General features: G+C 53.8%; 2 protein-coding genes across 5 annotated transcripts; one reads left to right on the plus strand and one right to left on the minus strand.

The window, feature by feature from the left end:
- Positions 1-4495: 4495 nt before the first annotated feature.
- TMEM54 (transmembrane protein 54) lies at positions 4496-11036 on the plus strand. 3 transcript variants are annotated; one of them, XM_031464664.2, is made up of 6 exons: positions 4496-4683; positions 6959-7152; positions 9310-9369; positions 9528-9716; positions 9842-9976; positions 10353-11036. In XM_031464664.2, the coding sequence occupies exons 1-6, from the start codon at positions 4617-4619 to the stop codon at positions 10419-10421; spliced, it is 714 nt and encodes a 237-aa protein (XP_031320524.1). In that variant the 5' UTR covers positions 4496-4616; the 3' UTR covers positions 10422-11036. The 3 variants fall into 3 exon arrangements, with proteins under 3 accessions (XP_031320524.1, XP_064349872.1, XP_064349871.1); XM_064493802.1 differs by having other exon boundaries at positions 9627-9716; XM_064493801.1 differs by having other exon boundaries at positions 4504-4632.
- HPCA (hippocalcin) lies at positions 11012-19355 on the minus strand. 2 transcript variants are annotated; one of them, XM_010976056.3, is made up of 4 exons: positions 19276-19355; positions 16040-16438; positions 11684-11789; positions 11012-11571 (listed from the first exon to the last, which is right to left on the minus strand). In XM_010976056.3, the coding sequence occupies exons 2-4, from the start codon at positions 16415-16417 to the stop codon at positions 11474-11476; spliced, it is 582 nt and encodes a 193-aa protein (XP_010974358.1). In that variant the 5' UTR covers positions 16418-16438; positions 19276-19355; the 3' UTR covers positions 11012-11473. The 2 variants fall into 2 exon arrangements, with proteins under 2 accessions (XP_010974358.1, XP_031320521.1); XM_031464661.2 differs by lacking the exon at positions 19276-19355 and adding an exon at positions 18852-18895.
- Between the last annotated feature and the right edge of the window lie 1715 nt (positions 19356-21070).

The following is a 21070-nucleotide window of genomic DNA, read 5'->3' on the forward strand; positions in this document are numbered from 1 at the left end:
AATTAACCAATGGGATCCATAAAGGAAGCAGGAAGGATACAAAGGAATACCAATATTTAAAGGCTGAGCTGATGACAAAAAGTCCACAAAGGAGACTGAGGAGGAACTACCAGAGAAGTAGAAGGAAAAATCAGGAAGGAAGAGCTATAGGAATACAGAGAGAGTGGCCAATAATAATAAGTTAAGGGCTGGAATGCTTCCATTGGATTCAGTGCAGTTAGAAGTCACTGGTGACCAACTGTGGCCCAATTCCGGGGACTCCCTGCCCCTTCCCCAGAGTAGTTGGAATGATCCTCCCACTTGTTAGAATATGAAATAACTGAGCCCATAAAAACTAGCAACACTGCTCCTCATGGCCTCTCACTCCCTCACCTTCCGAGAGGGCCCGTACTCTGTCTATGGAGTGTATATCTACTTCTACTTTAATCATCCCACCCCCACCCCTCCACCCCTCCTACACATACACACAAACACACACACATGCCTCATGGCCTCTCTGGCCTTCTGAGACAACCTACATTCAGTCTATGGAGTGTCATCTCTCTGAATAAATCTACTTTTACTTAACTATGGCTCACCCTTGAATTCTTTCCTGCACGAAGCCAAGGACCTTCACTTGATGGGGCACATCCCAGGGATTCGCCTGGGACCTGAGACATGGCCATCCTCTCATGGCCCATTTTCCCCTGTAGCAGCAATATCCAACTTTTAAAAGTCAGCTACAGAGTTAAAACGCTTAGTATCGAGGGACCACTGTTTATAATAACTTGAAGAAATCCAAACTTCAGAACAGGAGTATGAAGCTGCATTCAGAAAATAGGACAGAATAAAAATTCCTTTCTAATGCTCATTTGAGAGGGAAAGAAGAGAAGAGAAGCTAGCAGGAGACTGTATGAAGAATAAGAACCTGTAATCCTAAAACTGCTCTAAAAAATAAAGTGTGTTCAAAAAAATTTTTTTGAATTCTTGTAATCAACTACACTTCAACAAAAAATAAAATAAAATAAAAAGTCACTGGAGACCTAGACCAGGGCTCTCCCAGTGGAGGGCTGAACCTTATTGCTGTGGATTGAGGAGGAGGCAGTAGCTGAGAAGATGGAGACGGCATATAAAGATAATTCACTCTAGAAGTTTGGAGGCGAAGGGAAAGGAAGTGAAAAAGCAGTAACAAAAATGTAAAGGGAATCAAGGGGAGGGTGTGCTTTTTTAGGATAGAAGAGACTTGGGTATGTTTATAGGCTGATTGGAAGGACTTGGCAGAAAGGGGGAGGATGAGGAATAGAGTGTGGTCCATGTGGAGCTGGAGGAGCCACTGAGAGAAGGAGCAAGGAGGTGAGTGGATTCAGAACAGCGCTTCTCAAATTTTAACCTGCATACCAACCCCATATCTCACATCTCCCCTCCTCTCTCCATCTTCCCAGCCACCATCCTGGTCCAAGTCCGAGTCCCCTACATGTCTCATTTCTCCCTCTGAACACCTGAGCTGAACTTGAGATGCTCAACGTTGGGATGTAGGCTTGGTGGTGAAGAAGCCAGGATGGGGCTAACTGAACACAAGAAAGTAGCCCAGGCCAGCGGCCTTGGGGAAGTCAGAAGATGGGCAGAGGGCAAGAGAGGCCTGTGTGGGATGCTCGAGGGTGGGGGATTTCAGAAGGGGCAGTTCAAGGTGTGAAACCGGAGAAGATGGCTGAGGCCATGATGAAGGCTACTGAAAAGATCCAGGAAGGGCATTGAAGGGTCTGTCACATGGATGAGCCGGACATTAGGACCAGCCTAACTGGTCTGGAAACTCAACTCCTTGATAGATGAAGAGGGTGACAGGGACGGCAACAGATCAAAGTGATGAGAAAGGGCAGAGTAAAGCCAGGTTTTAGGAGTCTCAGAGAAGGAGAAAATTACATATGTACATAGGAAAAAGACCCTCCAAAATATGAATGATGGTTGTCTGTGAGGGTGGGGAGGATTACAAGTAATTCTGAATTCTTCCTTACACTTTCTTGTTTTGTCCTCCAAGTTTTCTACAATAAGCTTTAAAAAATAAAAAGAAAGAAAGAAAGAAACTAAAAATACAAAGAATAGCAAAAGCCCCCATTCACGTCATGTAGAATTTGTCACTGTAAACAAGCATAAGTCCCATTTAACCACCTTCTCTTCTCAGACAAGCATGATCGCTTGGCTTTTCATTTTATATACATGTATATACATATACAAAATAGAATCTGGTAGGGTTTGTGTGTGATTGTTCGACTTTGTATATACATATACAAAATAGAATCTGGTAGGGTTTGTGTGTGATTGTTCGACTTACATATACAAAATAGAATCTGGTAGGGTTTGTGTGTGATTGTTCGACTTACAGGGAGGAACTGTTCTAACAATCAGGGAGGAAAAAGGCTTCATAAGACAAGGAGGACTTGCACAGGGATTAGAAGCCTGAACCCCCTTCCCAGTTCCCAGCCCAGCCTCCAGTTTAAGTGTACTGGACCACACCTGATTGTTAAGTGCTCCAGGAAGAGAGAGAATTACTATTTGTATTTCTCTGGCTAGGTTTCAACCCACTCTGTTATCTCTCAAGTCTTTTTATCCCTCAGAAATCTGGGGAGGCAATCACTATTTCCATTCGACAGATGGGGAAACTGAGGCCCCAGGGAACGGTAGTGAGCTGTCAGGGTGTCACAGTGAGTTGGTGGAAGACAAGGGACTAGTGCTCTGGCCTGTGGTTCTGCCCAGAACCCCAGCACCCCAAGCCAGTGTGCAGACGGGTGGGGCAGAGGCAGGGGACACTCGGCGGCTCAACTAATGGACTTTGGCTGCTTGACAATAAGGAAGGAAAATAGCAATAATTTCAGGCCACCAAGGCTGGACCATGGCCAGGAAACAAGTGGGCAGCTCCCTCCTCAGAGGCCCCAGAGAGCAGGCCCACTCCCTGGAAGCTATGTCTTCCCTGTCCACCCCCCACACTCAGGAGCAGCCTTCCCAGTTAAATAGATCTGATTTCAAGTTTCAGCTCAACCATTGGTACATGCTGTGTGCTCTTTGAAAAGCCCCTTTATTCTTCTGGGCCTCAATTTTCTCCTCTGTAAAATGGAGCAATAATCTTTAACTCTCAGTCTTGTTCCAAGGATAGAAAAAGAACCCTCATTTATGCATCTGAAAGCAAAGTCATTTAGAAGGTCTGGGTCCCCAGCCTAATTCCAGATGGCCCCAGATGGGCTCAGTGTCAAGGGGACTGCCTGACACTGACTGATAGAGAAGCTTCATGTACACACACACGGGAGATTTGACGTTGGCTTTGCAGTGGCCAGACATGCTCTCCAGGGCAGCCCCTGGGAGATGGACTTGGTCATTAGTAAATTGTGTATGCCTAATATACAAGGCACACGCATTCAGTGGACATCTCATGTTAGATGTGTCTAGCCAGCCCCTGCCCTCAAGGCCACTGACAAATGGGGTGGGGGATGCAGACTGAACTGATGATGCCCAGATATCACATAAGTGCCCCCTGAAGGACTGCTCTGGGGGCCAAGAGAGCCTGGGCAGGCAGCCACAGCCTAGCCACACTGGAGAACGTGGCCACCAAGACCCACTTACTCCACCACTTCTGTCTGGACGCTCTTGGGTGAGTCTTATTCTAGATGCTGAGGATGAGACAAAGTAGGACTCGGGTCATCCTGGCACTTAAAGGGCCACGGTAACCAACAGCCAGGAGTAGTAAGGTTCCTATTATGTGCTCTTTGTCTTTGAAGACTCTCTAGAGGGTTTTCAATGCTTTTTCTTATCTGATTTTTATATCTCATTTTGTCTCACCACGACCTTAGGAGACAGGAATTATTACCCTTGGTTTCCTGATAAAGGAACAGAGCCCTCCTAACCCCCAAAGCCACCCGACTCCTACCCTGACACACACACCCCTGCGGGCACACATGCCTTGCTCTGTGTGGGGGACAGATGACCTCCAGGCCAGGGCAGGGAGGAGAGGTGATTTGCCTGAGGTCATACATCAAGCAGAGGACAGACCCTTGTCCCCCAGTGCTCATTCACCACCCACTGCTACTCCTCCCCATCCTCTAGAAAGAAGTGATTCCCAACCTTCACCCTGGGGTTTTCCTGTCCAGTTGCCCACCAGGTGAGGACAATCACAGCTAACGTGCATCCGGTCCCCATCTCACTCCCTAGCCCGGACGATCGAGACTCCTATAGGCCTCACTTTCCATCTGTAAAATGGGCATCACTGGAGGAGCAGGGCTGAGAGTGGGGGAGGCGGGTTGGCGGGCCCGGCCGGCATCTTAGGCGGACGCGGGTGGGTGGGGCCAGCACTTTGACTCAGCTGGGCGGGCCGGGAAGAGCTGCCCAGCCGGTCAGACCGGCCCGGGATGCAAACGAGCCGCCAGGGCCCTCCCGGGGCTGGGCCGCCCGAGTGGTGACGGGAAGGGAGGCCGGCCGGGCGCCGGGAACCCAGGGTTGGAGGCGGGAAGTGGGCGCGGCGCGGGCTCTCCAGAGCCCGCGGCGGCGGCGGCGGCGGACCAGGATGGAAAGGGAGCTGCCCGGCCCCCCGCGGCTTCTGGAGCCCCGCTGAAGCCGCCACGGAGACGCGGAAACGTCGCGCTGAGGCCGAGATGTGCCTGCGCCGGGGTGAGCCGCGGAGGACAGCCCGGGACTTCCGAACCCGCCCCAGACCCTCTGGTAGGGGCGGAGCACTGTAGTAGGAGCCCGGAACCCCGGGGGCCAGGCTGCCTTCTCTGCGGGCCACTTTCCACTCTGGGCCTCAGTTTCCCCAGCACTGAGCTGGAGGGAGGAGGGCTGCTGGTATCTTCTCGATATGAAGGAGCACTTAGGCTCCTCCCCCGTCCCCACTTTTTCTTGCAGAGGAGGGACCCCAGGTGGGAGGAGAGCCGCCCGCACCTTGCTCAGAAGGGAGGGCAGAGGGAGGGGGATTCAGAGCCCAGGGAGTACTGAGGTAGAGGCTGCCTGCCATTAGCTCCCTCGACTTGTAAAGGGCTCCCACCTCCATACCCTCCACTCCCTCAAACCAGGCCGGGTGGGAAAGGCCATTGGCAAACAGGATCCAGACAGAGGAGTGGGACTGATGTGTCCCCTTCCCCTCGCTTCCTGGTCACAGTGATGCTGCTCTTAGGCAACAGACAGACCTGGAGCGTCTCCACTCTGTAGCCAAGAGACCTTGTGAGCCTCAGTTTCCTCATCTGTAAAGTGGTGAGGGTAGCACCACCTCCTAGGATGATGGTGCCAATGAAGTTAGCTCCTAAGAGTAAGTGTTTACCATTGTGCCAGCCACATTGCTAAGTACTCCGTAAATGGTCACATAAAAACAGAGAAGCCAAGGACTGTCCTGTGACTCTGTCCAGTGCTCCAGGGACAGCCCCACGCTGGCGCTGTACCTCCATTGGACCAAGTCTCGATCCCGAGATGCTGTTGTTCATGAGCCCAGCCCTGAGCGGGGTGCTATCTGGGCTCCCAGGTAGGTGGGTGGATGGGGTAAGGTGGGTCAGGCCCCTGGGACGAAGCTGCCATGCCCCTTCCTGTTTGGCCAGAAGTTAATCTTTATGACGCCATTCCAGCTCCACACTGGCTGTGGTGTGCCCTTTGCTTCTCCTCCACCTGCTGCAGCTCCTGGGGTCCTGCAGGTTCCAGGGATCCCAGAGACCCAGCTAGACCAACCCCTTCCTATTTTACACGTGGGGAATCTGGGGCCCAGAAAGGAGGGAGGCTGGTGCAAGATCACACAGACACGCTGTGACTGAGTATTCCCATCCCTCCCTGAGGACCTCCTCTTGGCACAGGGCCCCCAAGAACATCCAATCTAGGGATTTCTTCTTTCTTTCTCTCTGCTGCAGAACTCCCATATATGAAATATGACCCAACACTTTCTGCCAAAGTTGGGGACACTAACGTCTAGGAAGGGACTCACAGGTACCACAAGGAACAGCTAAAGGAAGAAGAGGGGATATTTAGTTCTAGGGGCGAGGCCAGACTTCCAGTCTCACAGAGCTGGCTAGAGTGAGGGGGCCTGTGTGCCTAGGGGGCCAGCGTGGTGTGTGTCAGGGCAGAGCCAGGACCCAGAGAACAGATCTGGAACAGCTGGGAGGAGGGCTCCCAATTCCTGGGGATGTATAGATAGGGGCTGAGCAGCCACTTGGACACTCAGAGGGAATCTGCATCTGAGTCCCTGATGTTCTTTTAACCCTGGCTTCCCCTGCTTACCTTGTCCCTGCCCAGGCCCCTGCACCCAGAGCTTGCTTTTCCCAGCACCCCTAGGGTGTGCCCCACTTTCCCATCCCCTCCTCATGGGATCCTCTTTCCCTGCTGGGAGACAAGGATTATTCTTCCTGTTTTACAGATGGGGAAATGGAGGCTCAGAAGCTTGAGTTTCCTGCCCTGAGTCAGTTCAGCAATTGTGAGTTGAGTATCTACTGTGTGCCAGGCTCTATCCCCAAACTGAATCCTGAGCAGGACCTGATCCCTGCCCAGTGAATGAGGGGCTCCTTGGGGCCTAGACAGTGCCTGTCAAGCTCTGTATGGTAATTCAGGGCCTGGCATGGAGCAGGTACTCAGTGAACACTGGTATAACAAGTACATAGATGCAATAATCAGTGGATGGGAAGCTTAATGGAAGGATCATGGATCTAGAGCTAGAGACCTGGATTCCAATCCTGGCCCTGCTGCTCATGACCTTGAACACTTTAACAAGGACTGCTACCCTTTATTAAGTCCCATTTGTGTGCTTTTCCAACCTTAGTGTTCCAAGGACTCTCATGAAATCACTGTGAACCCCTTTTCCTGATGAGGAAACTGAGGCTCAGAGAAGACAAGTTACTGGCCCCAAGTCACCCAGAAATAGATTTAGAACCAAATGTCCATCACCCCTGCCAGGGCCTCACTTTCCTCCTCTGTCTGGCAGAATGAGCCCCACCTATGGCCCTGACATGGCTGTCCCTTACAGATGGCCTGAGTGTGGGGGACTTCCGGAAGGTGCTGATGAAGACGGGGCTGGTGCTGGTGGTGCTGGGCCACGTGAGCTTCATCGTGGCAGCTCTACTCCATGGCACCGTGCTGCGCTACGTGGCTGCCCCCCACGATGCTGTGGCTCTGCAGTACTGCATGGTCGACATCCTCTCTGTCACTTCCGCCATCCTGGTATGGCCAGGCTGGGAGGATGACTTGGGGGAGGGGGATGGAGGGAGCTGGGAAGGTCTTTGATGAGGCCCCTTCTAAAACCTGGGGTGGGCAGGCAAAGAGCCCTGAGCACTAACCCCTTACTAACCCGCCACTTATCAACTTCACAAGTCACTCACACTCTCTTTGCCTCAGCTTCCTCATCTATAAGATGGGGATGGTAGTAGTGTCCATCTCAGAGGGTCCTGATGAGTACTGATTGAGATCATTCACATAAAGTGCTTAGCACAGTGCCTGGTGCCTGGTTTGCACTCACTGCTGTGAGTTAGGATTATTATTACAATAGGGAAATAGTCAAGGCACCATTAGACAGAAGAAAGGAACATCAGCTCAGCTTGGGAGGGTTCACAGAGGTGGAGGCCCTGAGGTGGATATTGATGGATGAATAAGAGTTCACAGATAGGCTGCAATGACCATAGCCCAGGTATGAGTTATGCTGGGGCCAGCAGGTAGAAGAGGGGCCTGGGATGGCATTTCGAATACAGAGACTGGCAGAGGTGTGGACGTGGAAGTGGATAAGGTTTGTTCTGGAGACCAAAAAAAAACCAGTTTGGCAGGAGCTTAGCATTAGGCCTGGTCTATAGTAAATGCTCAATAGATGGTAGCCATGGTCATGACCAGATGTCAGTACCTGTTTGATGAATACACGATTGAAGGGGCCTGGTATTCTCAAGTTCATAAAGCCCTTTCCCACTCAGCAGAGGTGGCCGCAGGCTTTGGGGAGCATCCACACATCAGTGTCTGAGTCCCATCCCTGCCACCTTCTGGCTGAGGGACTTATTTCTTTCTCTAAGCCTGTTCCCTTCCCTGCAAAATGAAGCTCAGACAGCCTGCTGATCCCATGGTTGGGTGAGTGAGGATCACAGGCCCCAGCAAGTAGGAGAGCCCTGGCTGGTGGGACAGAGCTGGGCTGTGCAGATGTGTGCGGTGTCCCCTGAAGTTACTATTATCATTGTTTGTTATTCTCACCAGCCTTGTGAGGAAAGCAGGGAAGGCAGTGAGTTCGGGGTCAGGGGGTCCACCAGGGATGGGCTCTGAGCTGGACAACTTCAGCTGTGTCCTTACTTCCTCAGTTAATCCCAACATGGGGCCATTATTGCCCCATTTTACAGAGGGGGACACCTAGACTCGGATTCACCCAACCTCCTGCTGATACAAAGAAGCCAAGATGCATTTGAAACAATCTCTGACTGACACCAGTGTCCTTTCCTTGAGCTCATCTTGCTGAGTGGGGCTTACCCCAGAGAGTTTGAGGCACTCACCTGTGGCTGCACAGTGGATTAAAAGCATTGCTGGACCCCACATCATCTCACCTACCTCCCACGGGTCCAGCCCATGCCTGGTACAGTGAGGGAACTGAAGGAGGAGGCCTGGCTGAGTGGAGCCCAACAGATCTAGAGGGCAGCTGCTGGGCCAGACAGTGGGGTGGGCCCATCTCTTGGGACTGGGGTGCTTAGGGAGGCCCACAGTGGGAAGAACCCGAGCAGGTAAAGAGGAACAGGAAGGGCATTCCTGAGAGGGCACTGTGTAGGTAGCATCAAGGGCAGGCTCTGTGTGGTTGTCCATATCCAGGGCAGTGAGGGAGAAGACTGGCCCAGGGTGGAGTTGAGAAACTCACAGGACTAGGGCCAGGTCACTGTGAGTAATAATTTAAAATTTTCCCAGGGATTTTGAATTCTATGCCATAAGGTGTCCTGGTTTGTTTTCCAATAACAATTTTGTTTTTAGTTCCTTGTCAGTTATTTAGTTTCTTCCAAGATCTTTTCCACTCCAGGGAGATGTGTCATATATCCTGTGACATGGCCCTGCGGCCCTGGGATACACAGGTCCCTGTTTGAGACACACAGCTGCAGGCAGTAGGGAGTCATGGAAGGTTGTAGGCAGGAAGCAGTTGTGTTTAGAAACGTTACTTCAGGTCTGAACCATGAAGAGGCAGTGCCTCCGTGCAGATGGAGGTAACTCGGCCACAGCTAAGCAGAGGGTAGGGGTTTGGAGGACTGGAGTTGGCATTGGTGAAATCTTTATTGGAGAGTGGCCTTGACCACCACCACCACCACCACCACCCCGCCTACTCTCCTCCAGCAGCAGGGTCAGGGCTGACTTTCGCCTCCTCCACAGGTCATCACCTCAGGCATTGCAGTCATCGTGCTGTCACGCTACCTCCCCAGCGTGCCCCTGGTATGTAGCACCTCCTGGGATGGGGCTGTAGGGGTGGGGGCAGCAGCCACCCAAGGGCCTGGCCTGCTTGGAGGGGATGATGCTGACCCCCTCGGGGGGCCAGATCCACCCATGGGGCCAAGCCTGATGTCCACTGACCAGTGGCCTCCTCCATCCAGCGCTGGACAGTGTTGAGCTCGAGCGTGGCCTGTGCCCTTCTCTGTCTGACCTGTGCTCTTGGCCTCTTGGCCACGATCGCCGTGACCTTTGCCACCCAGGGACGGGCACTGCTGGCCGCCTGCACTTTTGGGAGCCCCGAACTACTGGCACTGGCGCCCGACTGTCCCTTCGACCCCACGCGTATTTACGTGAGTGCCTAGGCCGGGGGTAGGGGGGATGCCCAGGTGCTCATCAGAGGTGGGAGGGGTTCTTGGAGTCCCGCACTCTAGTCCCCAACCCTAGGCAGCCATCTCTGCCCCCTGTCCCCTCACAGAGCTCCAGCCTGTGCCTCTGGGGCATCTCGTTACTGTTCTGCATGGCAGAGAGTGTATTTGCTGTGCGCTGCGCCCAGCTCGCCCACCAGCTGCTGAAACTGAGGCCCTGGTTGGGGAAAAGCAACCACCACTTGGTAAGGCCTGCCACCCCCCAAGTCCTGACTTCCCATATTTCCTGGGAACCCCTGCACATATTCCTCTGTACAGGGCCTTCACTTTGAGAACTGGGTCAATAGTTTTCTCCTCGGGACCTCAGAGAGGTCATATCTCCCAGCTAAGTCATACAGCTGACACCCGGCTCTCCCAAGTCCCAGGCTGAGTCTTGGGGAAGAAGGGTAGCTGGGCTGGAATTGGGGGCACTCGAAGGGTATGGCCTGGCTCTTGCACAATGGGGAGTAGTGATGTCCCTTTGCCCCAGAGATCCTACCATTGCTCCCTCCTCCTTATTTCTGGGTGTCCCAGACCCAGTCCCAGCAGGCCTGGCAGCCTCCTGTGTCTCTGCCAATGCAGGAGAGCCCGGAGCCCGTGGAGGACCGAGACCTGCTGAGTTACACCAGCTCTGAGCCACTGACCCTCTGACAGCTGATGCCTCACCCGGGCACCCTGGCCACCGGGGCCCTGCAACCAAGTCTGCACTGTGATCAGGCCAGGATTCCTGGAGCCAGCCAAGAAGGCTCAATGGCCACTCCAGGACCTGGGTGGGGCTTTCAACTCCCTTGCCCAGCCACCCAGCTCACTGCACTGAAACAAGACTTTATTCTGAAGTTATTAAAAAGAACAGAGATGCTCCACATGGATGCATGCAGCTGGGGAGAGGGCTCGGCCGGGGGGGGGGGGGGCCTGTGCTTCTTTCCTACACAAGACACTGTGGGTGAGGCTCTAGGTGTGTCTGCCCATCTGTCTGTGGGCCTGTGTGTGTGGCTGAAGAGGCAAGATTCACAGAGGGGTCAGTGGGTTTGTTTTCATCCAAGTGCTGAGATACAAGCAGGGGTGCATGGGACCCACGGTAGGGGGCGGTCTGGAATCAGGAGATTTTCCTTTTGCATCATGGCCTCCAGGCCAACAAGGGCTGGAGCAGGAAGGGTTGAGGCCCTCCTGCAGGGAAGGACAGCGCAAGGAAGGTTTTTCCTCCAACCCCCCACACCTCTGGAATCTTTCTCTCCCCTCCAAATAAAGACAGGCTCCTTACCTGGGTATGATTCCCAGCTCCACCCAGGCTGTCTGCAGGGGTCGGGGTGGAGGTAGGGGAAATTTCCCCTGGTTGAGGGAGGGAAGCTTAGCCTCATGACTGTGTGTGTGTTGGGGACAGGGGCAGGGCGTGGAGGGGAGGGATGGCTGAAGTTCTGAGGTTTAGGTAAGGGAGGGCTGACTCTGAGGGACAGACCAAACCAGAGCATGTGCCTCCATCATTGCCGAGGGGAGATATTGCCTCTTGGATTGGGAGGGTGCTAGCCACTTGCTGGCTTGGGCCGTGGGGGGCCTTCAGGGTTGCTTTCTCCATATGCCCCGCAGAGTGCAGACCCTGGGGGGGTGGCAATCTGACCCCCAGCCTGGATAGACACAAAGGCGAGGAAGCTGAGTGCTGGGAGAGGGCCAGTGAAGGCGGGGAGGGGAAACCTGGCTCCTCTCGCTCAGAACTGGGAGGCGCTGCTGGGGTCGCACTGCAGCAGACGCACGATGGACGGGTCGCTTTTGGCCCCGCGGATGAACTCCTCCAGCGACAGCTTGCCTGCGGGAGAGGGGAGCAGTGAGAGAGAAGGCAGCAGCAAAGCAAGGGGAGGCAGAGCAGAGCCGCAGGAGAGGAAGGGGGAGTGGCTCCCGCCCCGCCCCTGCGTCCTCACCGTCGTTATTTGTGTCCATCTGGCGGAAGATCTTCTCAGTCCTTTTTTCTGGGGTCGACTCATCCTCCGGCATCTTCATCACGGACGAAACCATCTTGTAAATGGCCTGGGGGGTGGGAAGGGAAGGCAGTGAGTGAGCGGAGCCTGCCTGAGCCTTCCACCCCCAACTTTCTAAAATGCCGCCAGGTGCGCTGACTGGCAAGATGAGGCTAGAGGGGGTGACAGGGGCGTGGGGCACTGGAGGGGCTCTGGAAGGAGTAACTGGGAAGGCTTCCCAGAAGAGAGGGCTGTTGGAGAGAGCCCTGAACAAATTCCCTTGGAACTTTCGGTGGGAAACGAATTGCTGGCAGAGGGATCTGCATGTACAAAGGCCCCGAAGCGGGAAGCTCCGAGTAGGCTCAGAGAATTTGGGGGTGGCTGAATGCAGAGGATCAGGAGACATGGTTGGAAGCCATCGGGGCCCAGATGGCGAAGGGTCAGGAACGCCGGGCCTAGGAGCTTGTGCCCGGGGTCTCAGGTTTCGGGGTAACTACCAGATTAGAAGAGCTGCTTCTCAGAAACTCTGGGGCTCCGGGCGGCCCGAGCTGGATGGCCCACGGGGGGCGCTGGGCGGAGAGGGTGGCACTGGGCTGCGATGCCACTGTGACCGGCAGGGGGCGCAGAGCAGACCTGAGGGCTGGAGGGCCGGAGGCATCTGGGTCCACCGGGGCGAGGGACATTATGCATATAAACGTGTATAAGCATCTGCCGGGGGCGGAGACAACCTGGACTCTGCTGGGCCCAAGACTGCAGCCTCCAGATACAGGAGCTCTGAGGCGCCTCGTAGGAGGGGTTTTTGCGGTAAATATACACAGAGAACTTAGGGCTTGGTCTGTGGGCTGGGTCCCGGCACCCCGGAGTTCAAGAACCAGACCAGTCCCCTCAATCTGCCAGCATTCTGCTACTGACGCCTCCTCCAAGAAGCTTTCCTTCTCCCATCCTATAAACTTCCCTAGCCCCACATCCGGCTTCGGCCTCCACAGTGGTCTCCTCTGGCCTCTCTCCCCCGGACCTGTCCCCACGCTGCCTCTGAAATCTCTTTCCAAACACAGTCTCCACCGCCATGTCCCCCGCCCAGGGGACGCCCCCTCATTCCCATCATACACAGGCCTCCCTTCAGGCCCGCTGTGCACCCATCTCCTTCTGGATGCTGCCCCACGCTCCTTCTGCTGCCTCCCACTCCTCCTTGGGGCTGGGCTTACACAGAGCTTTCTTGGGGAAGTCTTCTCTGATCCCGGCTGGGTCAGGGCCCATGTGCTACCCCAGAGCCTCCTTTGGGGACACCTCTGGAAGTAATTGTGCCTTTGTAGGATTGCTCCTCGCCCCAGCAAACAGATAAGGGCCACAGATGTCTAGCTAGTGCCCATATCCCCAGAATTTAGCACAGTGCCTGGCATTTGGCAGGGACTCCCCTGTTTAAAAGCGATTGGCACCTCCCACTGCCCTCTGTTACTGAATCCAAACATTTGGCCCTGGGCTTTCAAGGCACTTCACACTCTGGTCCCTGTGATGTCTCATCAGGCCTCCCCTGGTAGGTGATTCTACCACAACCAAACACCCCTGGGCCTTTCCCAGCATATAGCCTCTGCCTGGAACTATAACACTAGCTACCATTTACAGGCACTATGTAGGAGTTACTTTACATACATTATTCTCAATCTCACAACAGCCATGAAGAGCAGGTATCAAGATCTCCATATTCCAGATAAGACATCAAGGCTCAGAAAAGGAATTGATGACAGAGACTGGATTAGAATCCACTCCCTCTTGGCTGCTGGATAGATGCTTATGGAGTGCTGATGACTCCTCAAAGCGGGGGCTTTGAAGTAAGGTGGACCAGGAGTGGCATCCTGGTACCACTACTTACTTGCTCTGTAGCCTTGGACAACTACTTAACCTCAGTTTCCTCATCTGTAAAATGGGAGTAATGATCTCTCTCTCTCATTAGGATTGTCTGGAGTATTAAATGAGATAATGTGTGTAGTTGGCTACAGTAAGTAAACAACAGCTCAAATTATAATCATTACTCATCCACCACATCCTCAGATCTTCCCTGCCCTTCAGCGCCCTGGACTCCCAGCTGTCACCTTTACACCTCTGTCTCCGAGCTGGTCCGTGTGGTCTGGACACTTTTCTCTCCCAGCAGAGTGGGAGCCCCAAAAGGCTGAGGTGCAGTCTCTTCCCTTCCAGTGCGCCCGCCCCCTGACACAGGGCTGCATCCTGAGAAGGACTGAGTGAGTAACTTAGAGAGTGACTGCTCCTCTTGTGACAACCCTTCTCCTGGGCCTCCTAATTAATTGTCTGGAATTGCTACTCACTCATTGTTTCACTGGAGCTGACTTGTAATTAATCAGTCACTTGGGTTTGCAGAGTTCTGTCTGCACCTACCGTCTGGGGCTGCTGGACTGCCATGAAGGAAATCAGGGTCTAGATAGCAGAGGCCAGCCAGGAAGGGTTCCCGAGGATGCCCAAAGAATGGAGCTGGCTAGACCAGTGCCCTGGGCTTGGCACTTCCAGCAAGGGTGAGGTTTACCAGTATACACCAGTGCAACCACACTAAATGGTAAAATATGAACTTCCTCCAGATTGGTTGGTATCCAGCTGCTGCCCAATCCCTGAATGATCGTCCACCATCCTGGCTACCTCCACCCTTCCACCAGTACCCCCAGAACTCCCCACTATCCATCAACAGTTAATGCCTGGCCCATGGGAGTCGTTGACAAACTTTAAGACTTTCCCACTAGTGACAGTCGTAGGGAGGGCACCACATCCCAAGACAGCCCATTCTACTCTAGCTGGAGAGAGCAGACCCAGAAACCAAAGTCAAGAGTCCACTAGGGGCTGGATGAGTTGGGAGGGGGAGCAGTCAGCAGACCTGAGGAACCAGACGGGAAAGGATTCAGAGAGGCAGAAGGAAAGGAAGCAAGAGCGTGTGCAAAATGGTGCAGCAAGATTACTCAGGGCACATTCCGAGGACATGGAAAAGGCCATTCTGGCTAGAGCAGAGAATGTGCGGAGGGAAAAATAATAACTGACAATCACTAATGTTTACTGAATATCAATTATATTCCGGGCCCTCTGCTGGAATCCCTGTCCTGCTTCATATCCACAGTAGCCTTGGAAGCAGGGGGTTAACATCTTCACTTTACAGGCGAAGAAACAGAGGCTCAGGAAAAAAGTGAACAAGGAACTGGATAGATAAAATAGATTCAGAGCCCTGATGGACCTCAATGCTGCTGAGGGGAGGGGGCACCTCTGGAAGTTTTTTGAGGTAAAGCTAATATGGTCTTATTTAAATTTGTACTGAGAAAGGACATTCATATCGGGTCCTCAAATCTCCCCATGAGATCAGCCTCACCATCCCCATTTTACAGATGAGCAATCTGAGAGTAGAAGCCAGCTTCAGAACTGGAAGTCAGACCCCTTTCAAGAGGCAGTATTGAGTGGTGGCCAACTTGAACTTGACTCCACTTAGATGCTGTGTGATCTTGGGCAAGCTACTTCACCTCTCTGAGCCTCATGGGGTTGTAAGGATGCACTCAGTTCATGGGTATACACATCTCACACAGTACTAGGCTCTTAGTCTGCTCTCAGTTAGTTGGAAGGTGGCTGGGTACTCAGATGGAATGTGGGCGGTGGAGCCAGGTGGCCCATTCACAGGCTGGGTGGCCTCAAGCAAATGTCTTTACCTCTCTGAGCATTTGTTTCTGAGTAAATGAGGATCAATGAAACATAACTGCCTGTACTCTGCAGAAATGTCAAGTCTTGAAACACAAAGAAAGGCTGAGGAACTGTTACAGATTAAAGCGGCCTAAAGAGATATGATGACTAAATGCAGTGCGTGATCTCGGACTAGGACAAAAAATGCTATAAAGAACATTATTGAGACAGTTGGCAGAATTGGAATATGGTCTGTAAGTTAGATAATAGCATTGTTTCTATGTTAAATGTCCTGACTTTGATAATCATATTATGAGTTACATAAGAGAATGTCCCTGTTCTTAGGAAATCTATCCTGATATATTCAGGGGTAGAGAGTCATGTGCAGAACAACAACAAAACATTACACACACGCACACACACTTATCATTATAAAGCAAATGTGGTGAAATATTAATTGGTGAAGCTGGGTAAAGGGTATAGAGAAGTTTTCTCAATTTATTTTAAAGTAGGAAATTACTTCCTATTAAAGACTTTTTTTAATGGGTGGTAAAAGTAGCACCTGCCACTACCTACCCATGAGGACTGTCGAGAGGATGAAGAGGGACAGTGGGTACAAGCTGCTGGGCCCTGGGCCTGGCATTCTGAGGGACCCACCTGCACGATCTCCAGCATCTCCTCGCGGCTGATGTAGCCGTTGCCGTCCAGGTCGTACATGCTGAAGGCCCACATGAGCTTCTGCTCCAGGCGGCCACGTGAGGTCACGCTCAGTGCGATGATGAACTCCCGGAAGTCTATGGTGCCATCGCTGTTGGTGTCGAAAGTGCGGAAGACATGCTCGGCGAACTTGGAGGCATCACCGTAGGGGAAGAAGTTGGCGTAGATCTTCTTGAACTCATCCACGTTGAGGATGCCCGTGGGGCAGTCCTTGAGGAAGCCCTTGTACCACTCCTGCAGCTCCAGCTCCGAGAACTCCGTGTTCTCCCGCAGGTCTTGCAGCATCTCTGGCCGCAGCTTGCTGTTCTGCTTGCCCATGGCAGCCAAGCCAAGTCCTACCTGGGTCCCCAAGGGGGTCAAAGGACAAAGAGGAGTGGTCAGATCCTCCTGGCTCCTTGATCCCACTCCAGGAGGACTCCCAGGCATCAGTCACCAGCCACCCCAGCCTCTCTCTTGACCCAGTGAGAGACAGGAGCTGGACCAAGGTCACAGCTTGCACACACCCTGGCACCCTGCCTCTGTGTGAGCTTCACACCACTTCCCCAGACCTTCTACTCCCCAGGGAACAGACCTGGAAACAGAGGAAGAGAAGGGAGTTCACCTTTACTGAGGCCCTTCTCAGCACCAGCCACTGAGCCCTCACAGGTGTACACTGTTTCACCCTCACGAAGTGAAGCCTGGGGATTAGGCCATTTTACAGATGAGAAGGCAGGCTCAGGGAAGTGAGGTGACCTGGTTCAGGACACAGAGCTATGGAGCGACAGGGCTGACTCCCAGAGTTGCCCAGAGAAGTACAGAAAAGCCCTCTGGTTCTCCTCCCTCCTACCCACTGCCCCCTCACTGCCTCACACAAGCCTGCTCACATAAAATACACCTGCAGCCCAGACATTGACCTGTTTGCCCTCCCACACACATGGGCCTGACAAGGGGCAGCATAAGGTAAGTGTTAGTCTGGGCACCAGAGCCAGACCACCTGGGTTTGGTTGCCAGCTCTGCTTCTTATCAGCTGTGTGACCTTGGGCAAATTCCTTAAACTCTGTCTGCCTCATCTGTAAAGTGAGGGTAATGGTATCTACTTCATTATTGTTGTGGGGATTAAATTAGTTAATACATGTGAAGCACTTAGAAAGATGCCAGACATATAAGTGCTACCTGAGTGTTAAAATAAATAAAAACGATTTACATGTATCCAGATGCCTCAAGATTCATGCACAATAAGCAAATGAATATATATTGATACATATTATGCTACACAGCTCACCACATCCACACACTAGGTCCCATGTCACTCACACACCAGCACACACCCACCCAGGGTCAGCATGCATCCACACATGACAACATTCTCTCTGCTCCACAACTCACACGTACTGGTATGGCACCAAGCACGCACAACTTCAATACCCTATGCATCAAGATAACCAACCCATGACCCCACATGTCTCACACATGCCATCACAAGCCAGCTCTCATGTTGACACCTTTCACATAGCCAGCTACACGTGAGACCCTCAGGGACCCTTGCCACCTTTCTTTCTTTACCCAGGGATGCTACCAGGTGCCAGGAGAGGGAGCTGCAGCCCTTCTCAGACCTCCAAGTGTGCCCTCTTCCAGGGAGACCCCCTAGCCAGTCAACCCTCCCCCAACACTTACCCTTCATCTAGTCCAGAAAGGTCTCCTCAGTGCAGGAGGTTAGACTGGAGGGCTGAGGGGGAAGCATTGGAGAGGAGACAGCCAGGCAGTTCTGGGCAGGGACGCAGGAGTGTGTGCAGGTGAATCGCCCCCTAGCTTGGGGCTGTGAGACAGAGCGGGGTGGGGTGGGGGGGTTCCTTGTGTGTGCACTAAGCTCTGTGTACATGTGGGTGAGCCTGTGTGAGTGCATGTGCTCATGTATGCTTGTGTGTCGCTGGTTTCCAATTGCATTTTTCTCCCTGTGTGTTTCAATCCATATCTGTGCATGTACATATATGTGTATGTGATTAGGTACGCACCCATCACAGTGTGAGGGGGTTGTGCCTGTGTGGCCATTTGGGGGACCTGTGTGTGTCCTCAGCAGTGTGTCACATGCATTTTTCTGTAAGTTAGTGGCCCTCCTTTCTAAATCAGCCTCTTCTGCCCCAGGCTGAGGACCCACTGAACAAGTGTGTGGGAGGGGACTGAGAAACGCCTGGGGCCAAGGCAGCAGAGTGTGTCCCTTAGTCCCCTCCTCAAGGTCCGAGGAACTGGGTCATCTGGGCGGGGGCAGAGAGACATTCCGGGCAGGAGAGGTCTTCCAGTGCCCCTTCCTCCCTGGCACCCTCAGAGCTGCCCCCCTCCCCAATTGAAAGACTTGGAAACGAGGGAGGTAGAAGATTCTGCTGTCTCGGCAAAGACCCCCCAGTCCCCCAGATGGGAAGGACCTAAGCTCGATCTAAGAAACCCGCCTCGGAAATTCTCTCCAAGCCCCTCCCCAGCTCTCGCCCTGGCCCCCGCCTCAATTCTTTCAGCACTCAGAGAGCGCCGGGCGAGTGGCCCCTCCTTGAGGGGGCGCTCCGAGGCGGCCGAAGCGCGGCTACCCGGACTGGCCACTCGGCGGTCAGGACCCTGGAGAGCGCCGTGTTTCCCCGGGGAGCCCCCACTACCTACGCCCCCAGAGGGAGGATTCCCGAGAGGCACGGGAGCGGCGGGGTTGGGGAGCCCTGGACGTGGCCCCCTATCTCCAGGATGCCCCCTCCTTACAACCCCCAGCCCCGGTCGAGGGGCCCCCACTCACCCAGCGACGCGGAGACACCGACTGCGCAGGGAAGGCGGCGCTGCTGCGGCGCGCGGCGGCAGAGGCGGCCGGAGGGCGGGCGGGGGGCGGGGGGCGGGACTGAGAGGGAGACGCCCCGCAGCGTTCGCCCCGGAGCCCCTCCTTTGGGGGGGTCCCCATTCCTCCCTTTTCCCTCCAGCCCTGGGGATGCGGGGAGACGCGCTAGGCTCCGCCTCCGCCCCTGCCCAGGAGAGGGAAGGGGAAGCCCTCACTTCCCCGGTCCCCTTCACTAAGGAGCACCTCGCCGGGGGAGGAAGAAAGAAACTCTCATCTCGGCATCTCGACTCAGGTAGCCTGAATGGGGTGGTGGGTTAGTGCCCAGAGTTCTTCCCTAAGCCGAGAACAAGCCCAGACCGCTCCACCCGCCTGTTTCTCCGATCCCTACCTGGGCGCAAAGACTCACGTCGCTCCGAGGGCAGAATTCGGATCCTGGGCGTTTTCGATAGGCACCCTTCTGGCTCCAGCCCCGCCAACTTCGGAACTAACTGAGCTCTTCACATTGAGGGCAGCACCTACTCCTCCAGTTCGTGAGGTATTCGGGGGGCCAGACACGCCCCCTACCCCACCTCTGCCTTATTGGCCCCTCCCCACCACTCCGGATCTCCTGCTCAGGACCCCTCTTAGAATGAATCCCACCTCCTAACACTGATCTAAATTGCTCCTCCCATCCCTCCCCACTCCAATCAAGAAACCCCCTTACTCCCTCCCCAGCCAATGCCTGTACAGGATTGCGATATGTGAGAGCTGGAGAGCATCTCCATCCTGGGGAGTTCTGAGCTGTGTAGACTCCCTGCCTGAGGACAGACAGCCCCTCTCCAGGATCACTGACCCCTATCACAGCTCCTCTTGCCAGGATGGAGGCTGCATCCTCCTTCCCCTAGCCTCGGCTATAATCCCCATATCTTGGGCTCCAACTTTGTCCTTTCTCTATTTCTAAGGGATGGTCCTTATTGTTCCCACTTCACACATGAGAAAACTGAGGTTCAGAGGGGTTAAATGATTCTTCCAATGTCTCACATGAGCAAGTGGGCTTGGACTTGAATCCATGTGCCCTCATCCATTCGTTGCACGAACATGTATCAAGCACTAGTTCTGTGCCCAGCACTGTTCCAGGCAAGAGTGGACAGTAAGGAATGGATATATTATACAAATTAATCCTATAATATATTAGATAAATGTTTTGGGAAAAGTTGAGATCAGTGTGCAGAGGTTGGGATGGTGACAGTGCTTAGAACCATGCCAAAGATTTCAGGTTTTATTCCACGTGAGATGGGAAGCTCTTGGGCCTTTGAGCAGAATGGAAGGGTCTGACTTTCAGGTCAAGCTTACTCAGGCATTTTGGCCTCAACAGACTTTGAGGAGTGGGGGCAAAAGTGGGATCAGGGGGCCACAATCTCAGGGTGAGAGATGACCAGAGTGGAGAGAAGGGTCTGCTTTCTGGATCTACTTTGAAGGTGAGGTGACAGCATTTGTCATCTGACTAGATAGCTCCTCCCACTTCCCTGGCAGCAGCTGGGACCCTGCTGGGTCTCCGAGGCTCAGACTGAACTCCACCTCCATGTTTTCAGGACAAGCTTCTCAGGTGATTGAAGTGTAGCCTTAGTCTCCTTCTGGAGGGCAACTGCGGAGTCTCAGCTGGAGGAGCTGGGGAACCAGGTTGCAAGGAGTAGGGTAGCTGCACCCTCCAGAACATCGGTTCCTCTGTGTGCCTTAGCTCTGGTGTTGGGACCCCTGTGGAGGTGCCAGACATGCGTGGGTGGTTCCCAGCTGCCTCCTGCCTAAGGACCTGAGAGCGGGGAGAGACTTGCCACTCAGGCCCCTCAGGTGACAAGCTCCTCCCCTCTCCCCACTAGGCCTGGGGGATCAGCTCCCTTGGAGTGGGGAGAGGAAACTGCCCTGCAGCCACTACCACTGCCTCGGTCCCTGGTCCCTCTTCTCCCTCCTCCTCCTTCCTCTCTCCCCTTCCTGAGGCTTGAAAATCTTTCCAGCCTGGTATGGATCCATCCTTGTGGGGTCTCAGTTTTCCACCACTTGGGGCTGCTCAGCCACTCTGCTTCCTCCCACTCCTGGTCCCCAACCCCTGCCCCACCAGTTTTACCTCCTGTAGGCTGACTCCTTGGCTCAGCCTCTCAGGAGGCTACTTCTGTTTTTCTTCTCTGTGAGAGTGACTCTGATGCTCT

The sequence above is a fragment of the Camelus dromedarius genome, chromosome 14, assembly GCF_036321535.1.
Source record: "Camelus dromedarius isolate mCamDro1 chromosome 14, mCamDro1.pat, whole genome shotgun sequence".
Classification (NCBI taxonomy): domain Eukaryota; kingdom Metazoa; phylum Chordata; class Mammalia; order Artiodactyla; family Camelidae; genus Camelus; species Camelus dromedarius.